The 26,807-nt window shown below is 40.5% G+C and overlaps 1 protein-coding gene across 1 annotated transcript in view; it reads right to left on the bottom strand.

The window, feature by feature from the left end:
* Positions 1-26,807, bottom strand: part of SYT6 (synaptotagmin 6) — a 1,631,223-nt gene that overhangs the window by 224,788 nt on the left and 1,379,628 nt on the right. Inside the window, exon 4 of the mRNA XM_044076454.1 lies at positions 16,652-16,772. Within this exon, the coding sequence (XP_043932389.1) occupies positions 16,652-16,772 (121 nt within the window). The remainder of the gene's footprint in view (positions 1-16,651; positions 16,773-26,807) is intronic.

Below are 26,807 nucleotides of genomic sequence, written 5' to 3'. Positions count from 1 at the left end.
TATAGCAAGATGTATATATGTGTGTGTGCATGGATGTTCAAATACACACACACACAGTATGTATTTCTATCCATCCAGTGTTGCTGTTGCAGCAGGCTCGTATAACATTCCACAAACTCTCAATGTCATCCGTAGAGTTTGCTTAGGAAACAGGGAATAGCAGTAGATTGCCAGGCCCTTCTTCTGTATGAGATGCCCATCACACATGCACCTAAGGACAACTTAGGGCTGTCAATTCACCTATGCCACATCCTTGGGATCTGGAAGGATTACCAGTGTACCCAGGGAAAAAGCACAGTACTACAGGGAGTCCATTACAGGCTCTACACAAAAAGCACATAGATGAAAATAGAACCAAAGCACTTCTTTCTGTGAGGCGAAAATATTGCTTAGTGCACAACTGTGCTACACTATGCAATTACTTATAGAGAATTCAAAGTTGGCAGTTCAGCTATTGCATTTCTTTTGGGATGTTGAAAGAAACCTTAGTACAAGAGAAAATTCAGAAATACAGAGAGGCTATGGAGGGTCTGCTCAGAAAGAACCCTAACTGAGAACTAAACCAGGGAGCCTGTTGCCATGAGGCAAAACGTTGGTCACTACACAAATATGCCACCCCAAACATCTGTCTATAGACAAATTGGGGGAATTCCAATTCATCTAGGTCAGGTCTTTGGGATGTTAAAGAAAACCAAAGAACCTAGGAGGATATGCACACACCTGGCAGAAGGAACCACAGCTATGAGTTCAATCAGAGAAACAAATGCTGTGAGGCAGTAGCACTATTCACAGCTCTACTGTGCCAGGGATCTGTTGTGTTCACATACATTCTGCCCAGACTGCCAAAGGCAGTCACTTGTAATAAATGGTGCTGAAAGTGCCGCTCAAAAGATTATGGCCAACTTGTTAGCCTTAAATAAACTGCAACATCTCCATGTACATGCATAAGACACAGACATAATAGTTTTACAATGATTTTTAGGAAATACAAGACATTGTGTAGCACGTTGCTCTTGCAGGTCCAGATCAGCAATTGATGTGATCAGACAAAACCAGGGTATGTTACTTTTGTCCACAGACTATTCCATATCCAATTCCTCATTGCTGATAGCAATAATTAATATAAAAATAAATAAGTATACAAACGCATGAAAGCAGCCACAGTAAAGTATACACTTATTTCACCGCAAACACACATTAATCTTGCAAAGCCCTAATAATCACTAGGGAACTTAAGAAAAACAGCAGTAATTACACTCTGACATCTGGCTGTCATAAAAGGAAAAAAATAATAATGGTCACAGTAATTTATTTCACATTGTTTCACACAAGCACACAGTAGCCAGCCACAGCACAAGTATTCTAAGCAAAAATAATATATTGTTAAAGGCTTAAAATCAAGGACAGATTTTAAGTACTACTTATAAATATATATATATATATATATATATATATATATATATATATATATATATATATATATATATATACACACACAGAGAGAGAGAGAAAGTTGATAGAATAGCATTTTTTTTTGCCTTGGCATGCATGAATTTTCTGAAGAATATGAAACCTGAAACTCAAATGACTGGCATTACTTACTGACTGCAATCCTCAATGATTTGCCAGAAAGCCACACATTTATAAAGAATAGACCCCCCCCCCAAATATGAAGCAAAATCAGGATTATTCTGTGTAATCGAGGAGAGTTTCTTCCTTACATCACAAAAGTGCAGATTGTCGAAGCCATCTACTGCCAATAACATCAGGTAGCCAGCCAAAAAATTAAAGAAAACAGCTTAACTATTACCATTCTGACCATTTTTTGCAGCTACTTTTGGTTCTCATCATGTCCAAACCCTAAGTTCAACACTCAAAGTTTCTGGGTCACCTAGTTTGCCTTGTGTAAGGCTGGTCATGACTCCCTTTGGCCACTCTCTAGCTGCAGGATTCTGTAGCAGTGCCTTCAGGCTATTCAGGGTAGCTTGAATGACCAAGGTACTTCATTCAGATGCCAGGAATAGAGCCTTGATGCCCACAATCATATTTGTACAAATGCCCTCTTCTGGAAAAGCTGAACCTGCCCCTGTAGTTATACATTGTACTGTGATGCACTCATATCAGACAGTCAAAAATTAAACACTGCTTTGTCACAGCAGCAAAATAAATCAATTGCAAATAATTGTAAGGCAACACAACAGTGCATATTGGCTTGAAATGCCTGACTTTAGAAGGCTGCCAGGATTCCTAAACATTTTTATAACCATTAGCTTTGCTACCTTGCTCAGAGTTTCAATGTCATCTTACAGGTTGGGAACCGCGACTGCTGTCCCAGGATATATGATACATTTATGCACTCTTATGAACAAGAGGATTGCAGGTGTAAATACAGGGGAATATATATTACTTCCAAGGTGGAGGTACCCTGGAGCATTTTGTCTTGTCTGGGATAGGCATCTCAAAGTTAGTAGCTACAAGTAGCAAGGATATGGAAGACATTGGAAGAAACATTTTAATAGCGTAAAAAAAGCTTCATTTTGCAGTTTGCAAAATTCAATTTATTTTTCAGACTTTCAAGGCCCATAGTTTTGGATGTCATATTTGTAATAGGAAACTGGTGTCCCCAGCAAAATGTTAATGACTTAAATATCTAAATAAAATATGAACCTGTAGAGTGGACATTATACAATAACACATAGCTGCCTCTGTTGTGTAAATAAAATAATGGATAAAATGAAAATGACAAAGCACTACATTTTTCTAAATTAAAAATATCCTAAGGAAAATACTCTGTGTCCATAAGAGCATTTGGTCAGTGGACAAGTATACAGTTTTGGTCTCATAAGAAATAATGGGTAATTGCTGTACAACTGAAGAGAATTTAAAGAAAAACTGCATTGCTAGCAAAAAAGTCTGTAATGAATTTAAATTAATCAGAATGTATTTTAATTTTGACTGGCACAGTGGTTAGCATTGCAACCTCACAATGGTTGGCTTTCCAGTTCATCTTTGGGCTGAGTGACCTTCTGTACAGAGTTTGCATATCCTGTGTGCGCCTGAGTTTTCAGCTGGTACTGATATGAATTTCCTATATATGACTATGCTGTATGAGTGAGCATATACATCCTGTGATGAATCATTCCCCTATTCAGGATTAAATGCATCCAGTGAGTACTGTAACAGACTGGATACCCTGCGACTCCCTAATGGGAATCACAAAATAAATAGTTAGTTTTCAATCTTCTAGTTAACTATTGAGGCAAAAAGTACAGTTTTGTACCTACCATAAATGTAGATGTTCGAAGATCCACATTGCTGCAGTCCTTACACTTGGGTAGTCCGCTGTCCTCGGTCGGCCCGAATATCAAAGTATTAGGCTGACGTCGGTCAAGGTGCTTAAGACTGACATCAGGACATCAGGGTACAAATGCGCATGACCGACGTCATATCCTCAGTCTTTTCTTGCCCCAGATGTCAGAAGACCCTAAAAAGAAAGGCCAAAACCAAAAGACAACAAAAAACAACCAACCACCCTTGCACTAATCATATGTACAATATATACAATATCCACAATATTCACAACCCAAACCACACAACCGCCTCTAACTACAGAGGGAAGGAGGGAGGTAAATTGGACTGCAGCAATGTGGATCTTGAACATCTACATTTATGGTAGGTACAAAACTGTACTATGTTCTTCATCTCACATTGCTGCAGTCCTTACATATGGGTAGAATCCCAAAGCAGAGGTAAGGGAGGATGGCAAAACTATAAAGCATTAGGAGCTGCCAAAATGCCCTGTAAAATTGCAGTGGCAAAACCAGCCCTAGATTTAGAGTAAAGTGGAAGGTGGTAATGCTTAGAGAAAGTATGCACTGAACTCCAAGTAGCTGCCTCCAAAATATCTTTAGTTGCCACCCCTTAAAAGCTGTAGAAGTGGCAGTAGCCCTAGTGGAATGAGGCCTAATCCCAGCTGGAATCTCCTTACCATGATGGGAATAACAGAAAGCAATACAAAACCCAATCCACTTAGAAATAGTTTGTTTTGAAACAGGCTTGCCCTGAGAACCCAAAGCAAATGAAACAAATAACTGCTGAGACTGCCTGAACCCTTTAGTTCTGCTCAAATAATATCGCAACTGCCTGTGTATATCCAAAGTGTGCAAAATCTTTTCCCCTTTATTTTGGGGGTTTGCACAAAAGTAGGCAAATGAATAGTTTGGTTTAAAGCCACACTAGAAACCACTTTAGGCATAAAGGAAGGATTAGTGCAAAGATACCCTATCCTTATGGTTAATTAAGAAAGGCTCTACCGCCATAAGGGCCTGTAATTCAGAAACCCTTCTCAGAGGTAATGGCCAACAAAAAAGCAGTCTTCCATGATAAATATTTCAACTCGGCAGTAGCTGCAGGCTCAAAAGGTTGTAGAGTGAGTTTCTCCAACACAAAATTGAGATCCCAAGCAGGAGTAGGAGCTCTACGTGGGGGTCTTATATTCTTTGCCCCTCTAAGGAATTGCTTAAACAAAGGATGAGAAAACAATGGTGGGTCACAGACATAGTGAGCAGAAATTGCTGCAGCATGAACCTTAATAGAGGAGAAGGACAAACCTTTGTCCAGTAACTCAGTAAGATATTGAAGAGCCACACTTAAATTAGGCTTAGAAACATCAAATTCCTTTGCTGTACTCCAAAATAAAAATCTCCTCCATTTATCTGCGTACACTTTCCTTGTACTAGGCTTTCTGGCCTCCAAAATAACATTCAAAACTTGCTGTGGAAGCTGAGACCTTCCAGGGTTTAAAACAGAATATGCCAGGCTGTCAGATGTAGAGAGTGAAGTTTGACATTGAGTAAATGACTGTTCTCCTGAGACAGCAGGTGTGGAATCGAAGGCAAAGGCCATGGAGGCTCCCGTACCAGACTTCTCAGTAATGGGTACCAGTGCTGTCGAGGCCAATCTGGAGCTATTAAAATCATCTTTGGCTTGTCCTGTCTGACCTTCAGGAGTACCTTTGGGAGGAGAGGCAGAGGTGGAAAGGCATACACATGAAGATTGCTCCAATTGAATGAGAGAGCATCCACCTTCCAGGCTGTGGGATGAAACCTTTTTGTGCAAAACTTTGGCAGCTGGTAGTTTAGTGGAGAAGCGAACAGATCTATGTCTGGAGTTCCCCATAACACTGTCAATTTCTGAAATACATGAGGATCCAATTTCCACTCGTGGGGATCCATAATTTGTCTGCTCAACACATCTGCTAAGGAGTTCTGTGCTCCCGGCAGAAACCTTGCCTGAAGATTTAGCTGTAAACTGAGAGCAGTCTCCCACAAAATCATTGCTTGTCTGCATAGAGGATAAGAATGCGTTCCCCCTTGCTTGTTGATGTACCACATGACAGTTGTGTTGTCTGTTAGAACCAACACCTGCCCTGGAAGAAGTAAATCCTTGAAAGCTATTAATGCAAATTGGACTGCTAACATCTCCTTCAAGTTGATATGTAGATGTTGAAGTCTGGCAGGCCACGTGTCTTGTACCCACTTTCCATTTAGATGAGCTCCCCAAGCTTTGTCCGAGGCATCTGTCGTTAGAATCTGACTCGCCTCTGGCCGGGTCACAGAGAGTCCCTTGTTCAGGTGACATTCCTGAGCCCACCACAAAAATTCCTTTTGAATGCAAGGTATTATCTGAATGACAGTGTCCATATCTTGGCAGTGCTGTGTCCATACATTTTTGAGATACCATTGTAGCTTCCTCATATGCAGTTTGGCATTGGGAAGCACCAGAATACAAGATGCCATGAACCCCAAGGCTTGAAGGACTGTCCTTGCAGTCAGCCTGGACTGATGAGACAATTGATGGAAGTAAAGAGAAAGATTCTTTTGTTTGTCCGGGGTCAAAAAGGCCATCTGGGATGCTGTATTCAGTCTCACACCCAGAAAGCACATGTCCTGAGAGGGTACTAGACTGGACTTTATTTCATTCACAGAATACCCCAGGCATCTTAGCACTGCTATCACATACTGTAAATGATGAAGAAGTTCGTCCTTTTCTTGGGCCAGAATCAGGCAATCGTCCAAATAAGGATAGATTTGTATTCCTCTTAGCCTGAAGAAAGCTATCACTGGAGCCAGAACCTTTGTGAACACTCTGGGCGCCGTAGATAAGCCAAAGGGCAATGCAGAGAACTGATAATGAGAAGTCCCAGCCCAAAAACGCAGATACTTCCTGCAACTGAGCCTGATAGGAACATGAAGGTAAGCCTCCTTGAGATCCAGAGTCACCATCCAGTGATCTTTGCCCAGCAGAGGTAAAAGCTGTTGTAACGTCAACATTTTGAACTTGGGAATGTCCAGATATGTGTTGAGGATAGATAAATCCAAAATTGGTCTCCACGTGTTCCCCTTCTTTGGTACTAGGAACAGGCGAGAATAAAATCCTAGGCCCACTTCTGGCAGAGGGACGGTTGTATGGCCCCTATTCAAGTAGCAGAGAAATTTGTTTGTGAGCCTCTAGTCTTTGCTGAGGAGGAACGTCCGGCATGCCTTTGAAAGGAGGCAAGGTATGGAAATAAAACTTGTAACCTTGGTGTATGATATCCAATACCCATCTGTCTTGGGTAATCAAACTCCAATTTTCCTTGAAGAGTGCCAACCTTCCTCCCAAAGGTGCTGCCAGGCAAGAAGGATCTGGCAGCTGAAAAGGTAGGTCATTGGGCCTGTTTACAAAAGGACTGGCCTCTGCCCTCACCCGAAGATTGTGCAGGTGAACTCCCTGTTCTAGGTCTGAAGGAACTCTGAGCTCTACCCCTACCACGTCTAGATCTACCCCTAGACTGAGAATCATAAGAAGGATACGTCCACCCCTTAGCAGGCCAATTCCTACTAAACTTCGGAGGCTGAACTTGCAAAAAATCTTTAACAGCCTGCATAGACTTAGCCTTGTCTTCCATTTTCTTCAAGACTGACTCCACAGGTGAACCAAACAACACATCAGACTGTAAAGGAGCATCCAAAATCCTTGTCTTAACATGGTCAGATAAATTCTGATCCCTCAGCCAGGCGTGCCTGCGAAGAACTGAACCAGTGGCAGCCACCCTAGGCGAGGCCTGTACAGCATCAAAACCACATTGTAAAGAATGCTTACCCACCTGTTCAGAGACATGCACCAAATCTTGCAATTCTTTACACTCAATGCCTTCCGCCAGAGCATCTACCTTAGACTTCAATTGAGAAAGAAGATAGTTTTGATATTTCAACATGTGAAACTGGCAATTCAAAGCCCTCATAGCTAAGGTGGAAGAAGTATAGACTTTCTTTCCCCATCTATCCAAAGCTCTGGCCTCTTTATCTGGAGGAACCGGATTTTTTACAACAGAGGCCTTGACACCCTTAGGTCCCTGACTAACAGTTTCTGGGTCTGCCCTAGGACTCTTATAAAGATATTTATGAGCCTCAGGCACCCTGTAATACCTATCTGGTTTAACAGGAGCAGGAGGCAAAGAATCAGGATTAAGTGAAGCCTCTGCAAACACATCTTCCACAACATCCAGAACAGGGGGTATAGCCAAGGGCCTATGCTGGGGCAAAAGCAAAAATTCCCTAAGCCTTTTCCTGGAATCAGAGAAGTCCTGACCTTCCCACTTAAAATGTTCCCTCATGGAATGAAGAGTCTCTGAAAAAGAAAAATCCTCTGGAGGAGAAGCAGAAGGAGTCGAATCATCTGCATCAGAATCAGAATAAGGAGAGTACTCCTGCAAGTCTTCAGCCGAAGACTCAAACATCCGAAGCCTGCTCAAAACTCCCCAACTCTGGCTCCACCCTAGGCCTCTTATCAGGAGGGGGCAAAGAACCTCTAATCAAAGTAATTAAATCTTCTGCCATTTTAAGCATGTGCTTCTTGGGCACAGACCCTGCTGAACTAGGAGTGACACCAACAGAAGCTAAACCTGGCCTGCCTCTGGGAGAAGCCTTGGAAACAGAAGGAGAGGGCCTAACCACCCTAGGAAGGGAGGGGAGTACAGTAACCTGAGAAGCCCCTTCAGCCTGGCCTGCCTCCTGAGAGGCCACATCCTGCAATATCAAAGTCTCCCCCTGGGACTCCAGAGAAGCCTCCGTCGGAACCACCGGTTCCACTGATGCCTCTAAAGAACCGGCGTCCGGTACGGACGACTCTTCTTGCCTGGGTTTAGCTGCTTTGTCTTTGTGCTTCTTCGAAGAAGCGGGCGCCGGAGAATCCGACGGCATATTATAATTGCACCGCTTCCCGAAGACCAACCTAGCACAATCTAACCTTCGCTTAATAGTGCGCTTATTGAACCTAGCACAAAAGCGACACCCAACAACGTCGTGCTCAGGCCCCAAACAAGGAATACACAAAGAATGATAATCCCTATGTGGTATCTGCTTCCCACAAGAAATACAGTTATTCACTTTTTCTGACATCCGGTAAACCACTGAGGCAAGAAAAAACTAAAATATTCCCCAACGGGGTACTTAGCCAACTTTGACTCGGTCTGAACCTCCGAATTCGAAAAATTTCAGAACGCCGAACAGCACTTGCAACGCTGCTTCTGCATCGGACCATGCGGCAAAAAAGACTGAGGATATGACGTCGGTCATGCGCATTTGTACCCTGACGTCCTGATGTCAGTCTTAAGCTCCTTGACCGACGTCAGCCTAATACTTTGATATTCGGGCCGACCGAGGACAGCGGACTACCCATATGTAAGGACTGCAGCAATGTGAGATGAAGAACATCTTAAGTTACAACCAATGCTCATGTTATGTTCTAAACATATTCCACTAGCCATGTTGTGCAAACATATAGCAAAATTAATATAAACATATTAGTACATTTTCCAAGCAACATCTCAGTTCTACTTCAAGATATTTTATTTATATAATTTGTTAACAGGATTTTTTTAAGTTTGTTTGTCTTTCAGTTTTTTCAGATTGAAACAGATTTTGGCTGTGGGAATTGTGTACTACTTGGTATAAATTAGCCATGAATCTACTTAAGCATTCATTTCAAGGTTTAATGCTGATCATTTGTACCTTTGATATCTTTTTTAGGTCAACATAATTTTCGATTTGGAAAACAATATTTAATCATTTTATTTTTGAGTACTAGCAGTGTGTTTAATGTTTCTTTTGAGCTGTGTGATTCCATATCCTTCAAAATATAAATGTACTTTTCTATTTCCATAAACAAGTTAAACAGAAATCTGCTTGTACTGTGCCTGAGGGATAAATCCTGGCTTATTAGCAGAGATGTCATTCTTTCAGATTTAGACACAGATATAAGGCAGAGTACAACATACATTTCTTTTAGATCATTTCTTTATTACTGAAAAAAAAACAACTCAGGATCTTAATAAAATCCACCAAACCCAAGTCTGAGGCTAAAATATCTACCCAAGCATAGATAATCTCAAGGCATTTTTAGTTATGTTCATAATCTCAAAAGCACAATGCAGCAATGTGCTGAGCGGATTGTGAATGATGTTACCTACAATGAGGCTGAAGATACAGTGAACCTACTGGCTGACAAATTTAGATCTACCTTTACCCCTCTTCCCCATCCGTCTCTTTCTCAAGATATACCTGAAACTGGTGCACCTCCAGCTATCACATAAGACCAAGTCCTAAAAGTGCAATCAAAAGCTAAAAATGCTGCATCAGCGGTCCTGACAATATCCCTGGATGCATCTTAAATAGTATGAATCAGGATTTGCCACACCCCCAACTACACTGTTCAATCTCGGCCTATGTACAAGTTTTGTACTAAGTGAATGAAAACCAGTCACCTAGAGTTCTATGCTGGAAATGCTCCTATTTGGCATCTACTTTTCTGAAGTAAAAGCCAATATCAAAGGGCTCTGGATGACTAATTTTGCAGATGACTGCAAGCTAGGAGCAGTCACTGAATCCCCAAATGACCTAGCCATCTTGCAGGAAGGCTTGTCTCAAATAAATAACTGGTGGCAAAATTATGGATTGAAACTAAATGCCACAAAATGCATTATTATATGCTTTGGGAAATCATCTACCCCAGGGAAGTACCACATTGACAATATGCCCTTAAGAGCTGACCCAGTCATTTAAGATTTGTAAAATTATATGGACAGTAACCTAACTTTTGACCAACATGCAAGGTCGTAAGAAAGTGCTTCTATATTGCATGGCTTATAAACAAAATGATTGGGCCTACATCTAGGGATGCCATTGTTCCCCTTTACTCAGTCCTTATTAGGCCAGTCATTGAATATAATGCCCCCTTTGGACTGCAACTGTCCAGAAACATGCAACAAGTGGAACACCCACAAAAACACCTTACTAAAACTATACAAGGCCTAAACAATATAGCCTACATGGACTGACTCAAAACCTTATCACTATTCTCTATATCCTACAGACTGCCAATAGGTGATCTGTGTCTGGCATAAAAGGCATCCTCCAATCCATTACTTATGAATTTATTGCACATCAGCAAGTCCAATGGCATCAGAAATACTCTGTCTAGGGATCCAAACCTCCTTGGAAAGTACAGTTGTGTACACCTACCATAAATGTAGATGTTCGAGTGTCTTCACTGTTGCAGTCATGACTGTAGGGTTCTCCCCTGCCAGCAGGCAGCCCTCGGTCAGCCAGAATCCCAAAGTCTGGGTCCGGCGTCGGCTGTTCAACCATGCTCCCTGACGTCAGAGCGCCAGGAGTACAAAGCTGACAGCCGACGCCATCTTCTCCAGTTTTTCTTGCCCCAGATGTCAGGAGTCCCAAAATGAAAAAGGTCCCATAACCTTTGCAAATACACCTCAGAAGAATGGTGAAAAAAGGAACTACACAAAAGTAAAAGTAAGAGGGGACAGGAGGGAGGGAGCAGACTGCAACAGTGAAGACACTCAAACATCTACATTTATGGTAGGTGTACACAACTGTACTATGTTCATCGTGTTTCACTGTTGCAGTCATGACTGTAGGGTAAAATCCCAAAGCTGAAAGAAAGGGAGGTGGTCATAAAGAAGAAGGGGCGGCTAAAAGGCCCTGCAAGACTGCAGAGGCAAAGCCTGCCCTAGACTTAGAGTAGAGAGGTAGATTGTAGTGCTTAGAAAAAGTATGCACTGAACTCCAAGTTGCAGCTTCCAAAATGTCTTTGGTAGGAACTCCCCTGAGGAAGGACGCAGAAGTGGCAGCAGCTCTGGTGGAATGAGTCCGTATACACTCTGGAATTTGCTTTCCATGGAGTGAATAACAAAATCTGATTCCATGAGCAATCCATTTAGAAATGGTCTGTTTTGAAATGGCTTTACCTTGGAAACTTGAAGCATAAGAAACAAACAATTGTTCTGATTTTCTGATGTCCTTGGTTCTGTCCAGGTAAAAACGTAGTTGTCTGTGTACATCCAAGGAATGTAAGATCCTTTCCCCTTTATTTTGAGGAGTGGGGAAAAAGGTTGGCAAGTGGATAGTTTGATTTAAAGCCACTTTGGAAACCACCTTAGGCATGAAGGTAGGATTAGTCCTCAAAGATACCCTGTCTTGATGAAAAAATAATATAAGGTTCCACAGCCATAAGAGCTTGTAACTCTGAAACTCTCCTGGCAGAGGTTAGGGCTAACAAGATAGCTGTATTCCAAGATAAAAACTTGATGTCAGAAGAGGCAGCAGGCTCAAAAGGAGGCAAGGTTAGTTTTTCCAAAACATAGTTGAGATCCCAAGCAGGAATGGGAGGAGATCTAGGAGGTCTTAAGTTCTTAGCTCCTCTGAGAAACTGTCTCATGAGCTGGTGGGAAAAGATGGGAGGGTCTGTATTATAATGAGCAGAAATAGCAGAGGCATGTATCTTAATGGAAGAGAAAGAGAGACCCTTATGTAAGAGATCTGTCAAGTAAAGTAAAATTAAGGTAATGTTAGGAAGGAGAGGATCGGAATCCTGAGCCTGCATCCAGGAACAAAATCTTGTCCATTTTCCTGCATAAGATTTTCTAGTGCTAGGACGTCTGTCTTCTAAAATGACATCCATAACCTGCTTGGGTAGGAAAGAAGAAATCAAAGGCCCTGGATTAACCAGGCCGCCAGGCTGAGAGTTCTGACATGAGAGTGTAGAACCTGACCCTGATGTTGGGACAGAAGGTTCGGAGACTGAGGTAAAACCCAAGGGGGCTCCAGACATAGACTTTTTAGAGTTGGATACCAAAACTGCCGAGGCCAATTTGGAGCCAGCAAGATTATCATCTTGGGCTTGTCCTGTTTTATCTTCAATAAGACCCGTGGAAGAAGAGGAAGAGGCGGAAAGGCATATCCCGAGAGGTTCTTCCAACTGAATGACAGGGCATCCACTTTCCAAGCTTCTCTGTGGAAAGTCCTGGTGCAAAAATTCTGTAGTTGATAATTGAGATGGGATGCAAAGAGGTCTATGTGAGGACATCCCCAGACTGCTGTTATCATCCTGAATATTTTGGTGTCCAGCATCCACTCGTGTGGATCCGAAAGGTTTCTGCTCAGACTGTCTGCCAGGAAGTTTTGTTTCCCTGGTAGAAACTGAGCTTGAAGATCCAGATTGCAAGCTAGAGCTGTGTTCCATAGATCCATGGCTAGTCTGCAAAGGGGGTAAGAATGAGATCCCCCTTGCTTGTTTATGTACCACATAACTGTGGTGTTGTCTGTCCGTATTAGTAGTTGTCCTGGTTGTAAAAGATTCCTGAAGGCCAATAGAGCTTTCTGAACGGCTAACATTTCCTTTAAATTGATATGCAGGTGCTTCTGATCCTTTGTCCAAAGGCCCTGCAGACAGTTGCCCTGAACATGGGCTCCCCAAGCATAATCCGAGGTGTCCGTGGTTAGAATCTGAGTGGCAGGAGGCAGATGGAAGGGTTTCCCTTTGTTTAGAGCACATGCCCTGGACCACCAAAGAAATTCCTTTTGAAGGCAAGAAAGGATGGAGATCAGTATGTCTAAACTGTGGCAATGCTGAGACCATACACTTTTTAGGTACCACTGTATTTTCCTCATGTGTAGTCTTGCATATGGTACGAGAAGGATGCAGGAGGCCGTGTAACCCAAAGCCTGCAGGAATTTCCTTGCAGATCGTTGAGTTAAAGTTGCCAAGGTCTTGAAAGTCGAAGCCAGCTGTAATTGTTTTTCAGATGTCAGAAATGCCATCTGGGTTGTGGTGTTTAGAAGTGCACCCAGAAAAGTTATCTGTTGTAATGGTGTCAAATTTGACTTTTTTATGTTTACAGAGAATCCCGGGAACTTGAGGAGGTTCTGTACAAATTCTAGATGCTGGAGTAAGACATCCTTGCTGTCTGCCTGAATTAGACAATCGTCCAGATAAGGGTAAATTTGAATTCCCTTGAGTCTGCAGTAAGCTACTACTGGAGCCAGGCATTTGGTGAAGACCCTGGGCGCAGTAGACAATCCAAAGGGCAGTGCAGATAATTGAAAGTGCCTCGATCCAGCCTTGAACCGGAGGTATTTTCTGCGATCCTGCCTGATGGGAATGTGTAAATATGCCTCATTTAAATCCAAAGTTACCATCCATGCATCTTTGGACAGCATTGGAAGTAGCTGCTGTAGAGTAAGCATCTTGAATTTTGGAATCTCTAGAAAGGTGTTCAAGACCGACAGATCCAGAATGGGTCTCCATGAGTTTTGCTTCCTGGGGACTAGAAAGAGCCTTGAGTAAAAACCTTTTCCCATCTCTGAAAGTGGAACCAGTTCTATGGCATTCATAGCCAAAAGAGCTTCCACCTGGTTTAAGGCCTCCGTCCATTGATGTTTTGGAAGGTCTGGCCATCCGCTTGGCCTTGGCAAGGTATGAAAATGGAATTTGTAACCTCTTAAAACCACATCCAAAACCCACTTGTCTTGGGTTATTTGAGTCCAATTTTGATAAAAAAGAGAGTTTTTTCCTCCGAGAGGGGCTTCCAGGCAAGAAGTTCCTGTAGCCCAACAGAGGGAGTCATTGAGTTTGTTTCCTTTGAGTTTGTGACCTGTCCTCTCCTCCCCTAGGGGTGGAAGCAGTCCATTGTCTTGGTCTATAAGAAGCTTGTGTTTGAGGCCTTCCTCTGGAGCGTCTATATCTACCCCTCTGAGGCCTGTCTGAAGTGGGAAAGGACCAATTTTTTGAAGGCCAATTCCTGCTAAATCTAGGTGGCTTTACTTGTAAGAAATCTTTAACTGTTTGCATGGATTTCACCTTATCCTCCATCTTTTTAATCACCTCTTCAGCTTTTGATCCAAACAAAACATTATGCTGAACAGGAGCATCCAATAATTTAGCCTTTACTTGTTCAGGCAAATTTTGTTCCTTTAGCCATGCATGCCTTCTAATGACTGTGCCGGAGGCAGCAGCCCTACAAGAAGCCTCCAAGGCATCAAATCCATAGTGTAAACCATGCTTCCCAACTTGTTCAGTGGCATGCAATAAGTCATGTAATTCCTTATCATCTGCACAGGCAGAAATGGAAGTAAGCTTTCGTTTTAAAACATACAAGAGAAATTGCTGGCATTTCAGCATATGAAACTGACAGTTTAAAGCCCTAATGGACAAAGTAGCAGAAGTGTACACTTTTTTGCCCCATCTTTCTAAGGATCGAGAATCCTTTTCAGTAGGAATGGGATTTTTGGCAGAAGCGGCCTTAACTCCCTTAGGACCCTGAGAAATGGTTTCAGGGTCAGCAGAAGGGTTCTTGTATAAAAACTGGTGGGAATCAGGAACCCTGTAATATCTATCAGGCTTAACAGGAGCAGGAGGAAGAGAGTCAGGGGTTAAGTTAGGCTCCGAAAAGGCATCATCCACAATATCCAAAACAGGAGGAATAGCCAGGGGTCTATGTTGGGGAAGAAGAAGAAAATCCCTCAGTCTTTTCTTAGATTCCGAATACTCCTGTCCTTCCCAGTGGAAATGTTCCCTCATTTCATGCAAAGTTTCCCCAAAAGAGAAATCCTCAGGGGGAGAAGCTGAAGGAATGGATTTCCTCAGCATCAGAATCCTCATAAGGAGGGAAAGAATATTCCTGGTCAGAAGAAGAAACTGAGGAAACAGAAGCCTGATCAGAGGAATCATAATAAACATCCTGTCTTGGCCTTTTATCTGGAGGGGCATGTGAACCCCTAATCATAGTAAGTAAATCCTCCGCCATCTTGAGTAACTGTTTCTGTGACTTGGGAGCCGGTTCAGAAGAGGCCTGTGTTGCAGTCTTTGATTTAGAAGGAGTCTTTGCCTTTGTCTTTGGTTTGCCTTTATTAGAAGCTGAGTAGGCCTGAAAACCCCTTCAGAAGCCGGTACCTGCACAGTGGCTCCGGACCCATCCGAAGGAGCATTGTCCGAAGGTCCTGCAATAGAAATATTTAAAGGCCTGGTTGGCTCCTCATGAGAGTCCGTTTCGGCCATCGGTTCTGAAATGGCCGACGACAGGGGCTGCAAAAGCACCTCACTGACGAAGGCCGAACCTGAAGCTGGCTCCGCTTGTGCGCTATCACCAGATTTGGACCTCGGAGGCCTGTCTTTATCCTTGCGATGTTTGTGAACTCTGGTAGCCGGAACCATATCCGACGACATTTTGTAGTTAAAGCGCCTACCGAAGTAATGAAAAGCAAAATCGTACCTTCGCTTAATTGTACGTTGATTGAATCTAGCACAAAACCGACAACTAGCTACGTCGTGGTCAGGGCCTAAGCAAGGAATACAGTAAGAATGAAAATCCTTATGAGATATTTGCTTCCCACATGAAATACAATTATTAACTTTTTCTGACATCGGAGTGGAGCAAGAAAAAAGTTTCCCCAACGGGGTACTTAGCTTTGAGTGGAGAAGAAAATCTTCAGACTGAAGTTTATCAGAAAAAATCATCAGGAGTCAGCCGACCGGCACTTGCGAACTGCTATCACCGCACGGCAAGAAAGACTGGAAAAGATGGTGTCGGCTGTCAGCTTTGTACTCCTGGTGCTCTGACGTCAGGGAGCATGGTTGAACAGCCGACGCCGGACCCAGACTTTGGGATTCTGGCCGACCGAGGGCTGCCTGCCAGCAGGGGAGAACCCTACAGTCATAACTGCAACAGTGAAACACGATGAACATCATCAGCAAAATTGTTTGGAGGGACAGGTATATCTTGCAGAGGATATCACTGCTGCAGAACAGAGTCCCCATGCACATAAAACAAAGTTCATTCCTGCCCATATTCAAGTGAAACATAGCTCTATGGATGGGAAATAGAAAAATTAGCCTAGGACTGCCCCCTGTACTATTAATCGACATCTGCAGCTCCCAGGTGCTTTATCCCATGCATGGGTCCCCCTCAATTTACCTTTGGTATGATCCTAGTTATTATCATTAGGGGTAGTATATAATCACTGAACACAGGATGGGTACGACCAATCTTTAACCAAATGGGATAGCTTATTTCAAGCTCAAAAAGGGAAACTGACTAGGCTTAAATGGCCCACATGGGCAGTTAAGACTAGTACTTCCCTATAAATATATGAACCAATTTGCAACTTAAAATACACTTACATGTTTTCTTATAATTATCAAAATCTCATTTTTAACACATTTAGGATACATGCTGATGCCATCACTTGGAGAACTGTGCAAAAGAGTTACCCTCTTCCATAGTACTGAAATGTTGAAAAGATCGACATCATACCTGAATATCCAGTGATATCCATAGCTTTGAGGTTTCTGCATTTGATAACAGTCAAAGTCAGACGGCCAGCTGTGGGCAAATAGCACAGAGAAAACATGATCTCTCCCAGATCAACACTTTCCTGTAAGTAGGAAAAAGAAGGAGTTGGTGATAAAGAAAATAGTTCTGCTCTTTAAAAGTACTATATTCAGCCCCTTGAGAGCGATAAGTCATAATAGTACATTCATCTTCAAAAAACTGCATACGTTCAATGCACCATCATTAGAGGCAAAAAAACTTTCTTTCTACTAATGCCATATCCTGCAAAACAGTATTGCTGTAATAAATCCCTGAACACACAATTATAAAAAGTCCAAAATATATAAAAAGTACACATGTATACATTATGCTTATACTAGATATTCATTTTCAGATTCAGAGCTGGTGGGAGGATAGGGTCCATCTCAGCAAGTAACTAGTACAAACACCATGATCCAGATGGTCAGCCAAGACCACTGCATGGTGCACATATGTCTATACACAATTACGGACAGTTTAATGTCTTCAATCAATTTGACAGCATGTGTTTGAAATCTTGTAGACTTCAGAAGGAAGTTTTAAAATATAGGGAGAACATTCCAATTATGGACAAAAAGCACCCAGTTATGAGACAAATCAGGTAAACAAGTGTTCAAAGAAGCAAGGCTAACTGCACTAAATGCAGCAAACATGCTGTTTTGTCTGTATTATGCTTATGTGTTATGCACAACAAAAAGTCAACAAATGCAGCAGAAATTTTATAAGTGAAATTAATTCTAATACTGTTCTTAATGGAAATGTGCTCTATCCTAAAGAAATTATAACTTTTAGGTAAAATTTTACTTGTGTATATGTATACATCTGTCTATTTAGATTTGTTATGTTTATTTGTGGGTGTGTGTATTTCTGTGTCTTGCTGTATGTCAGATGAAATATATTGTACTCCAGGTTTTGGGAAGTTTCAAGCTCTACACTGCATTAATTCTATGCTAAGTTAGAGACTAGGGAACCTGTACATCAACACCCTTATTTGAGAACAAACATTTTCTGGCAATGTGCTAATGTACAGTAATGCCCACTGAAAAACAAACCCACTGCTTCATGGCAGCATATTAAGCTGCTGTGAAGCTTGTCTTGGACTCTGTGTGTGTGGGTGTGTGTGTGTGTGTGTGTGTGTGTGTGTGTGTGTGTGTGTGTGTGTGTGTGTGTGTGAGAGAGCGAGCAAAATCTTGAGACTGTAACAAGTAAAATGTCAGCAGCATACCCATATGAGTAAGAAAATGTGAAATTCTATTGCCAGGCATTACTGTCTGACTTTAAAGGAGAACCACACCCAAAAAGTGGAAAAAAAAGTATTTTTCAGCATATCTTGAACCTTTCTGTATTACTAATGTCTCCAAGTAAGTGGTGGTTATTTTCTAATTTGTTATACCCCAAAATGGCTTGAAAGGAGGCTGCCATGGGTAGCATATTTTGGTTTAGCAGTCAGTGCCTTCACCTCCTTGGTGTCATTTTACAGGGACAGAGAGAATATTTTTGAGATAAAAGATTTTACTCAGTCAGCTAGAATTGTGGTGAAGATTTTAACTGCTACATTAATCAAAGAGATAGACCTGTAACTCACCGGGTCTTTTACATCAGCACTTTCTCTAAAGATAAAAATAGTTCTAGAGGATTTAAAATGAGGATCCATAATGGAGTTTTCTATTGTGTAGTTAAAAAGGTATACTAGCACTTTAGATATTTTCTGGTTAAAGGACTTGTAAACTTCCACCGTAAAACCATCAGGCACTGCAGCCTTGTTAGATTTATGGTTATTAAAATTAATAAGCCACTGGTCCAACCATTAGAATATGTTTATTAGAAAACAAAGCTTTCAAGCAACTCAGGACTGGTCATCAGTGTTGCAATTAAAAAACTTTCACTTCCTATTTAAAACCAAATCCAGCTTATCAAAGTAGTTGTCACAAACACATGACTTAGTGCTTTATAAAATCACATGACCGAATAAAAATTATATGAAGAAAATAAGTAATGAATAATAGTAGCCTACTAATTTATATATATATAAAATACACATGAATACCTAGATAAAACTTTTTCTTTCAAAAGTGATTTAACGTTATATTTTTTTTTACATTAAGTAAATGTAGTTTGTCCTCTCTGAATATAGATGGATTCATTTCTTCAATCAATTCTGTCCTAGTAACCAGGTCACCACCACATACACCTAAATATACTTTTTGTAAAACTCTAAGCTTAAAAGTGTGATCATGGCCAGAAACTGTCATATGCTTATATAATGCATTGGTTTCTACTCTTCTTCTGATTTCTGATAGATGGGAAGCTATACGCTTTTTCAATTTCTGATTGGTCTTCCCAACATAGAAACAACTGCATTTCTCACAATTAGCAAGGTATATAACATTCTCACTTGAACAAGTTACAAAAGTCATAAAACAAAACATTTTCTTTGAAACAGGATGTATATATAAATTCAGTTCCCAAATTAATATACCTACAAAAGGACCAATTTTGACATGGCAGTCACTTTTTTATTTGATGTAAAATGTCTTTCTTGGTAAAGATCTTTATAACATAAAAGTTGCTTCAAATTTTTCTCTTTCTTAAAAATAAAACATGAACAGTCACCTACAATTTTCTTTACTTTAGGGTCGGATTCCAAAATGCTCCAATTTTTTTTCTTATAATAGATTTAATTTGTGGTGTGCATCTATTGAATTTAGTAATATAACCCAATTTCCTAGTTGTATCTGATGCATTATTCTGGCGCAGTCAAATTATTACTCAACATATAGGGCCATCTCTTTGTGAGGTTACTAATTCTCTGTTAGTGCTAATCATGGTTTTATTATAAATTCTGATATAAAAATAATTAGTCATAGTGTTGGGTTCAGTAACAAAGCCACTTCCGGTGGTATTTAGCCTACTTGCTCTCAAAAACTGGCTTTTGACAACATTATTATAAACATGCATGGGGTGCGTACTAATATTGGATACATATCTTTTGGCCTGAACATACTTTCTATGAATAGAGGTCTAAAGCTCACTATCTATAATAGCTCTATTAATGTGAAGCAAAAACCTTTCCGGTCCAAACGACAAGGACTGATGATAAAGAATAAAACAAGTTAATTTTCAAGCCAACAATCCAGCTAACGTGTTGCAAACCAGGCAATTCGTTGAATGACAGTCCAATGCAGTTCAAAATTCCAACAAAAAGTTTTAATAGTCGACAAAAACAACAAGAGTTAACTTTGGACCGGAAAGGTTTTTGCTTCACTTTTTTCCTGGTTTAAGTTCAATTTCATTGGTTGGTTAGCTCTATTAATGTCCAACAAATTACTATAACTACTAGAATATTTTAAATCAAACTGAAGAAATTCAGTAGATTTTCATAAATGGTCCACAAACATTTCTAAAGATTTAATATTCCTCTGTTAAAAGGTAAGAATAATATGAATATGGAAAATGCAATTTTAGTTACTTTGGACATTACGTCCCCGTTTATGGCTGTTCCTATTGATTTAGGTATACAATATGTAAGGGAATTATTATCCCATCATGGCAGGCTTTCTACTAATAAGATTTCAACCCTTTGCACAATGTTGCATGTAGTGTTCAATAGTAACATGTTTATGTTCAACGATGAATATTTCCATCAAATATCAGGCGTAGCAATGGGCACACCTGTTGCCAACAGCTATGCCAAGCTTGTGATGTCTAGATGAGAAAAACTCTCTAACTATTCTGGTGGTGAAATTAGATATTTAAATGAAGCCCTTAAATTTTATAAATGTTTTGTTGATGACATCAGAGGGTTGAGGCAACCTGTCTCGATATTGAAATAACAAAGATATATGATGAAGATTCACATTCAAAGGAGAATTTTTGATTGAGTAACTTTATTTCTGAATGAAATAGTACTGTGAGTGATCTAATTCCATTGTCAATGCACAAACAGACTCAGATGCACACATATGGACACAAATCCATGTATGTTAAGAATTTCAATGGATTCTCTCAATGCATCTCACAGAAGTGAACTAAAATACATTATATACATTGGTGTGGATTTGTGTATTTATTCATTCAGTTACAATCAGGTATCTGCAATGTATACAGTAAAAGTGACCTGTGGTCATAATTTGTAAACACATTTGTGTACAGGCATGTGTGTGTGTGTAGGAGGGTTGAAACAAATCATTGTGGATGTTATTTTATTTTTATTTTATTAGTCTCAGTCATCTCAAGCATACACAGTCAACACATTTAGTGCCTGGCTGTGGATTAAAATTACTAACATTTTTATTTGGTCATCTTAAACACTCTTATTTAATCTGACTTTTCAGGACTATGTATATCTCTCTTTATCAGTCTAAAACAATGCACTGTGCCTACTGTTTGTGTGAAACAAAAATGAAATATAATAAAAAAATTGACACAGTAACAATCATACATTTGAGGAGTGCACAGCCAACTACATCATGATAATTGCTGGCTACAGGGGCAACTGTCATACCTGGGGTGGGTTAAGGGGGGGGGGCAGCTGTCCCACGAACAAGCCATAAGCAGGCAAAACTGGTACCTCAGATAATTTGCTGATTATGCACAAGTGCAGTATTGGCATTCATTTAAGATGATGTGGCAGATATCCTGACTTTTTTTTTAAAGAATGCCCTTTAGATGTCAGTAAATTTGAGAGAGAGTTATTAGTAGAACTCTGTTATACTTCTATAGTTCCAAAGTTTTTATTTTTTTTTAATCTTTGTTTCTCAAGTTTATTAACTTTTGGTTTGGGGGCATCAGTCTGGAAAATGTCCAGAATGCCAGTTGATCCAACTACAGTTCTTATAGGACCTGTGAATGAAAATGAGTGATCCAGCTGTCATTTGCCTAAGCCAAATAATAATTATGGTTTTGCAGGACTAGCATGCATTTGTGTGAAACAAGTTGGAATATTTTACTTTGTCTACTATTAATGTGAAACAATGTTTAAGTACATCATGGTTGCCATTTCACCATAATCAGACATCTGAGTTGAAACCAGCCAAGAAAGTGACTAGAACTGTTGGATACTGGGTCTCTCTGGATGAAGAGGACTAATAACTGTTAACTTCATCACAGCAATGGGTTTAATCTGCCTTTGCAAAACTAGTGTGCATCAGAATTAAGCAAATTGGAATACTTTGTGATTTAAAATGGACAGTATAATCAGACATCTGAGGTGTATAAAGTCAATAAACTAGATCTGTGATGGCTATGAAGGACATCTGTGGATTGAAGCAACTTATCCTTGCAGGTGTGTGATCATAGATAATCAGTCACTAATCTGGTGTGTTAGGAGCAGTGACACAACCTATTGTATTTGCTGAAGTCAGTGCAAACTGTTCTGTAGTTAGATCATTGCTACTGCTTATTTTGGGGAGGGACTGATCCACTGCATCTAAAAGCAATACGTTAGGCATGATTTGCTCACTTTCTATTACAGTCAAACATCAGCATTGTTCAGAATAAATGGTTACCTTTAGTCATCTAGGTGGCATGTGTGTGAAAGCAAATAACCACTAGCATAGTAAATCTCACAACTTGGAAGTGGTTCTTGTGTGGAACTCACATATCCTTTGCATTTGTGTAGGTTTTATGTTACTGTTTTTGCTTCCTACAGCTCCACAAAGATTCACCATAAATGAACTGGCATTTCTCCAATTTGCTTGTAGGTAAGCATGCAATGTGAAAGTGTGTGTGTGTGTGTGCATGTGAGTGCACGTGTGTGCTCATTTTCTGGAACACCTGGCTTATCATGACTAGTGTCAGTATGTGTGTGCATATATGGAAAAAAATCACTGATTTTTATTTATGGATGCAATATTGCTGGGGTTATACATACCACATGTAGCTAATAGTAAAAAAGAACAGTTAACAGATAACTATTTTTCAAAACGAAGGCATAAAATGCATCACACAGCTAGATACTCAGAGCTTCTGAGAAAACTAAGCTCCAAGATCCTAGCTGTATAATGAGAATGGGAGACAGGCTTTGTAGGGGGCCTCAGCCTCAGGTCTGATCTAGTCTAAAATCATCGGTGCACAGAGGTGAGCAGAGAAAGTCACCAGAGCATGTGTGGGAGCTAGAGATAGTGTGTTTATTATTTCCTCACAATCAAACATTAGAAGTGAGCTTAGAAGGTCAGTGTTATTTGGTTTAGGGCAGTGTGCTGTCATCCTGATCCAGCCATATGGAATACACTTCTGTGCTCAATATTTTTTACTTTTTCCTCATAATATTTAAGTTGTTGCATTTTGTGGGGTACACACACACATACATGCACATACACATAGTATAATAATGAAACATCAATAACTCAAACATGAAAACATGGAGACAAAGTACACAAAATGAGTCCCCTGTGAAGGTTGATATGCTGGGTGAAATTAAGAACTGTGGTGTGGCTTAAAGCCATGCTTGTCAGAGGAAAGGATGTTGTCATCTATTAAGTGTTCAAAAAGTTGGGACTTCATAATTAAAAATCCTTGAAAAGTTTATGGGGAAAGAAAGAAATATATGGTGGTAATTACAGAAGTCAGTATAATCTCCTCCATTGTGTAAGGGAATAATTAATCACTTTTTCCAGATAATGGGTACATAATTTTCTTGAATAAATCTATTTACGAGGATGGAACAGAGAGAAACATACACGTCTAACAGCAATAAGTAGAAATATATTTTTGTGGCCATTTGTTCTTTTGCTTTAATTCCAATCTATCTTCAAAACATAAAAGGTGGCCATCTCTTGGCAGTAGACTTGAGAAGATACGCTGGATATATGTAAAGCAAAATCAAATGGGAATACAGGACTATGACCATTTATTCTTTCACTTTCATCCAAATCCAACATTAGAGGACTACATAGAAGGTGACCATGGGGTGGAGAGAGTAAAGAGTCATAGAGTCCCCCCATGTGTTGGAACGTATTATTTTTGTCAGCTTTGAACATTATCTTCAACTTTGGACAAAACTCATTCCTTCTTTGAAAAAAAAACTGAATATCTTGATTTTTAACAACATTGAACCAAAATGCACTGTAGAATATCTGAAACCCCATGGATTCTGGTGTACCCATCACTCAAGTCCCTCTTTAATGTTAAATACTTCCTCTAAATTTATTATCATGCAGACTGACCACTTAGAGTATGTTGAAAGGATGGACAAAACAATTACACAGAAACACAAATCCATATGGTGTATGGATGTCAGGATAGGTCCTCCCTACACCATATGGATTTGGAATAGGAATATCAGGGGGTACTGTGGGGTGGAATGTTGGGCAGTAAGCCCATGGCGTCTTATGTCTAATGCTCCGTCTTATCAAAAGTCTACCCTGTTGACAGTAATTGGACATCTAAGGTATATATAGTTAGCAAAGTGGATAGAATCAGTGGATGATGAGGCAGTCTGTGGATGAAAGTGACTGACCCCAGCTTTGGCTTAATTTCAGGTAAGCAATCATTGACCTGCCACTACCTCTCAAGTGTCCCTGATTTTCAAGAATGCCCCTAATTTTGACTCGAACTTTAGCTCTGTCCCTCTTAATCCCTCCTAAAACTGGTAACTTTTGGAGGAAAGGTGGTGAATTACACTTAATGAATAATGACAATAATTAAGAGTTCTAGACTTCTTTTACTTCAGAAAATGCACATTAATTCATCTTATCTGATTCTGTCAAAGTTTCAAGTAAGTAGCACTAATATTTTAAAAGTGTCCCTGATTGTCCCTGATTTTTTCTGGATTTGTCCCTGATTCTGTTGAAATTTGTCCCTGATTAGTTGAGAGCTAGAATCTACCAATTCCAGTTAGCCACTCTCTCATTGAGGTGCTTAGTGCATCCCACCTTGCTCTGAAGTCACAAGGTGTCGTACCTCCCTCATATTCAATTGCAATTCCTAGGACTGCAATGAAGGTCTTCATACATTCAAAAGATTCTCATTTTATTACTGCAAACCCTTCTCTTGTGTTTAGAAAGTAAAACCCAGTTTTCACATTTTTATTCTTAGAACTTGAAACTACCACACAAACCGTAATTGTGCTTTTTGTAGGAACAATATCTTTATTAACCATCTCTTTTGTTAGTATCCCTCTTTTTTGAGCAAGACAGCCCAGCATTGGTTTAGGTTTGTGGGATGAAATGTTTGTACTAGGCTAACAACCATTAGTGCCTTTTTAATGCATCCCAAATCTCTGACAAATTCTGGTACCCTTTATATGTATAAGCAGGGGCTTGGGAGATGAAACATTTACAAGTGAGGGCCTGGGAAATGAACCTTCTACAGGCTGACAGTGTTCATTAGAGACATAGGTGTCAGACCAGGGTTGAATTTTCTATTCCCCATCCAATTGTCTAAGTTTTACTTGAACTGGGTTAGGGAGAAACTCTTCTTCACATGGATGGGGAGAATGTTCCAGAGAAGTTGTAGTCTCTGGGATACAAATCTGTTTCTTCAGTAGGTCCTATAAATATTACATGCATGGTTTAAGTCTTTGGAACAAGTAATTCTGGTGCTGTTTGTTTTATGGATATGCAGGAGATCTTTCAGGGTGGGGTTTGACAATGTTTTGTATGCCAGGCATAGCTCTCCATAACAGTCTGTAGGAGACAGAATACAGGGATAGGGCCTTGAGGCAGTCTAGCACATGTTTCTTATGTCCTGTATTCCTTTAGAGAGGAATCTCTGTGGGCATGCCAATTGTTGGCTGCGCCTGGTCAGGTATATACCAAAGGAGGCATTGTACTCAATGACCGGTCTGAAGAATACCAAATTCAGTGGAACAATGTCCTCCATGGACCTAGATGCCATACCACTTTTTTCCAAGTTGAACAACATAGACCTATTTTCTCACTACTGTAGACACATGATGGTCAAATGTTAGAATACTGGCTGTGTGTGTCTCCAATTCCCCGACTACTGGGTCAACTCTTGTGGGGGGGGGGGGGTAGCAATATGATAGTTACCATGGGTGAATAATTTCCTGAAGGACACTATTATGCATTTCCTGGCAATCAGTTTTAGTCCATGGCTCTGACAAGTTTTTGTCTGTGTAAGTCCTTCCTGAAGAACATTTGTGTTAGTTGGGATTCTATGACTGCTAATTTGCAATCATTTGCAAATTTAGTCAGACAGAGGCCCTTAACTTTGGCTTTGATTTCAGAGAAGTAAATGATAAAAAGGAGCAGTCCCAGTACTGACCCTTGAGGGACTCCACTTGTGACAGACCTCTCTGTAGAGGTAGACTCCCAAATTTTAACTTCCTGGGTCTTGTCTATGAGCCAGCTGATTATCCACTGGGTGACAAGGTTTATACCTAACTTCAAGTTTGTCAACAATGCTCAAGTGGAGTATTGTGTTAAATGCCTTGGCCAGGCCAGGTTAAGGTAGGCAGTGTGAACCATTTTGCCCTTATCCATTAGTTTGGTGACCTTCACAAAGAAGTCCACCAGGCTGAGTAGGAATGACCTGCCCTTGATGAAACCAAATTGGGTAAGGTTCAGTGTCTGGAGATTTCCAATGTCATTATTAATCATTTCCATGACAATTGTTTCCATGGCATTGCATAAGAGACTGCTGAGACTTATGGGTCTGTAGTTTCCAGGGTCAGCAGATGATCCATCTTTGTGCAAAGGGATAACTCCTGCTGTTCTTTATTTCTAAGGCAGGAAGCCTGTTTGGAGGATATTTTTCAACAGCAATTCCATTAGCCCTGATAGGTCATGCTATTTAAAAAGCATCCTGGCATACTGTCTGGACCCACCTTTTCAGTGTTCTTGGCCTTGGAGAGAGCATTAAAGACCTGTTCCCTACTGATAGTATGAGAAGTTACTGTAGATGGTATTTCTCGAGGGAAGGTTCATGTGGAGAAGTGGAGAGAGTGTAAAGTTAGAGCTGAATTTGCAATTAGGTTTGCTATGTCTTCTGGCTCAGTATAAGTCACTCCATTAACAATGAGTTCCACACACAACTGTGTACTGCCTTTTTTTGTTGCAGACATAGCTAAAGAATGTCTTGTGGTTGTCCTTGGCCTGGGATGCCAAATTTGGCTTTGGTAGACTTTCCCCTCTGA

Source organism: Protopterus annectens, chromosome 7.part0 (genome assembly GCF_019279795.1).
Source record: "Protopterus annectens isolate FY-2018-M chromosome 7.part0, PAN1.0, whole genome shotgun sequence".
Taxonomy (NCBI): domain Eukaryota; kingdom Metazoa; phylum Chordata; order Ceratodontiformes; family Protopteridae; genus Protopterus; species Protopterus annectens.
The sequence above is the reverse complement of the archived record's forward strand: the minus strand, read 5'-3'. Positions and strand labels throughout refer to the sequence as shown.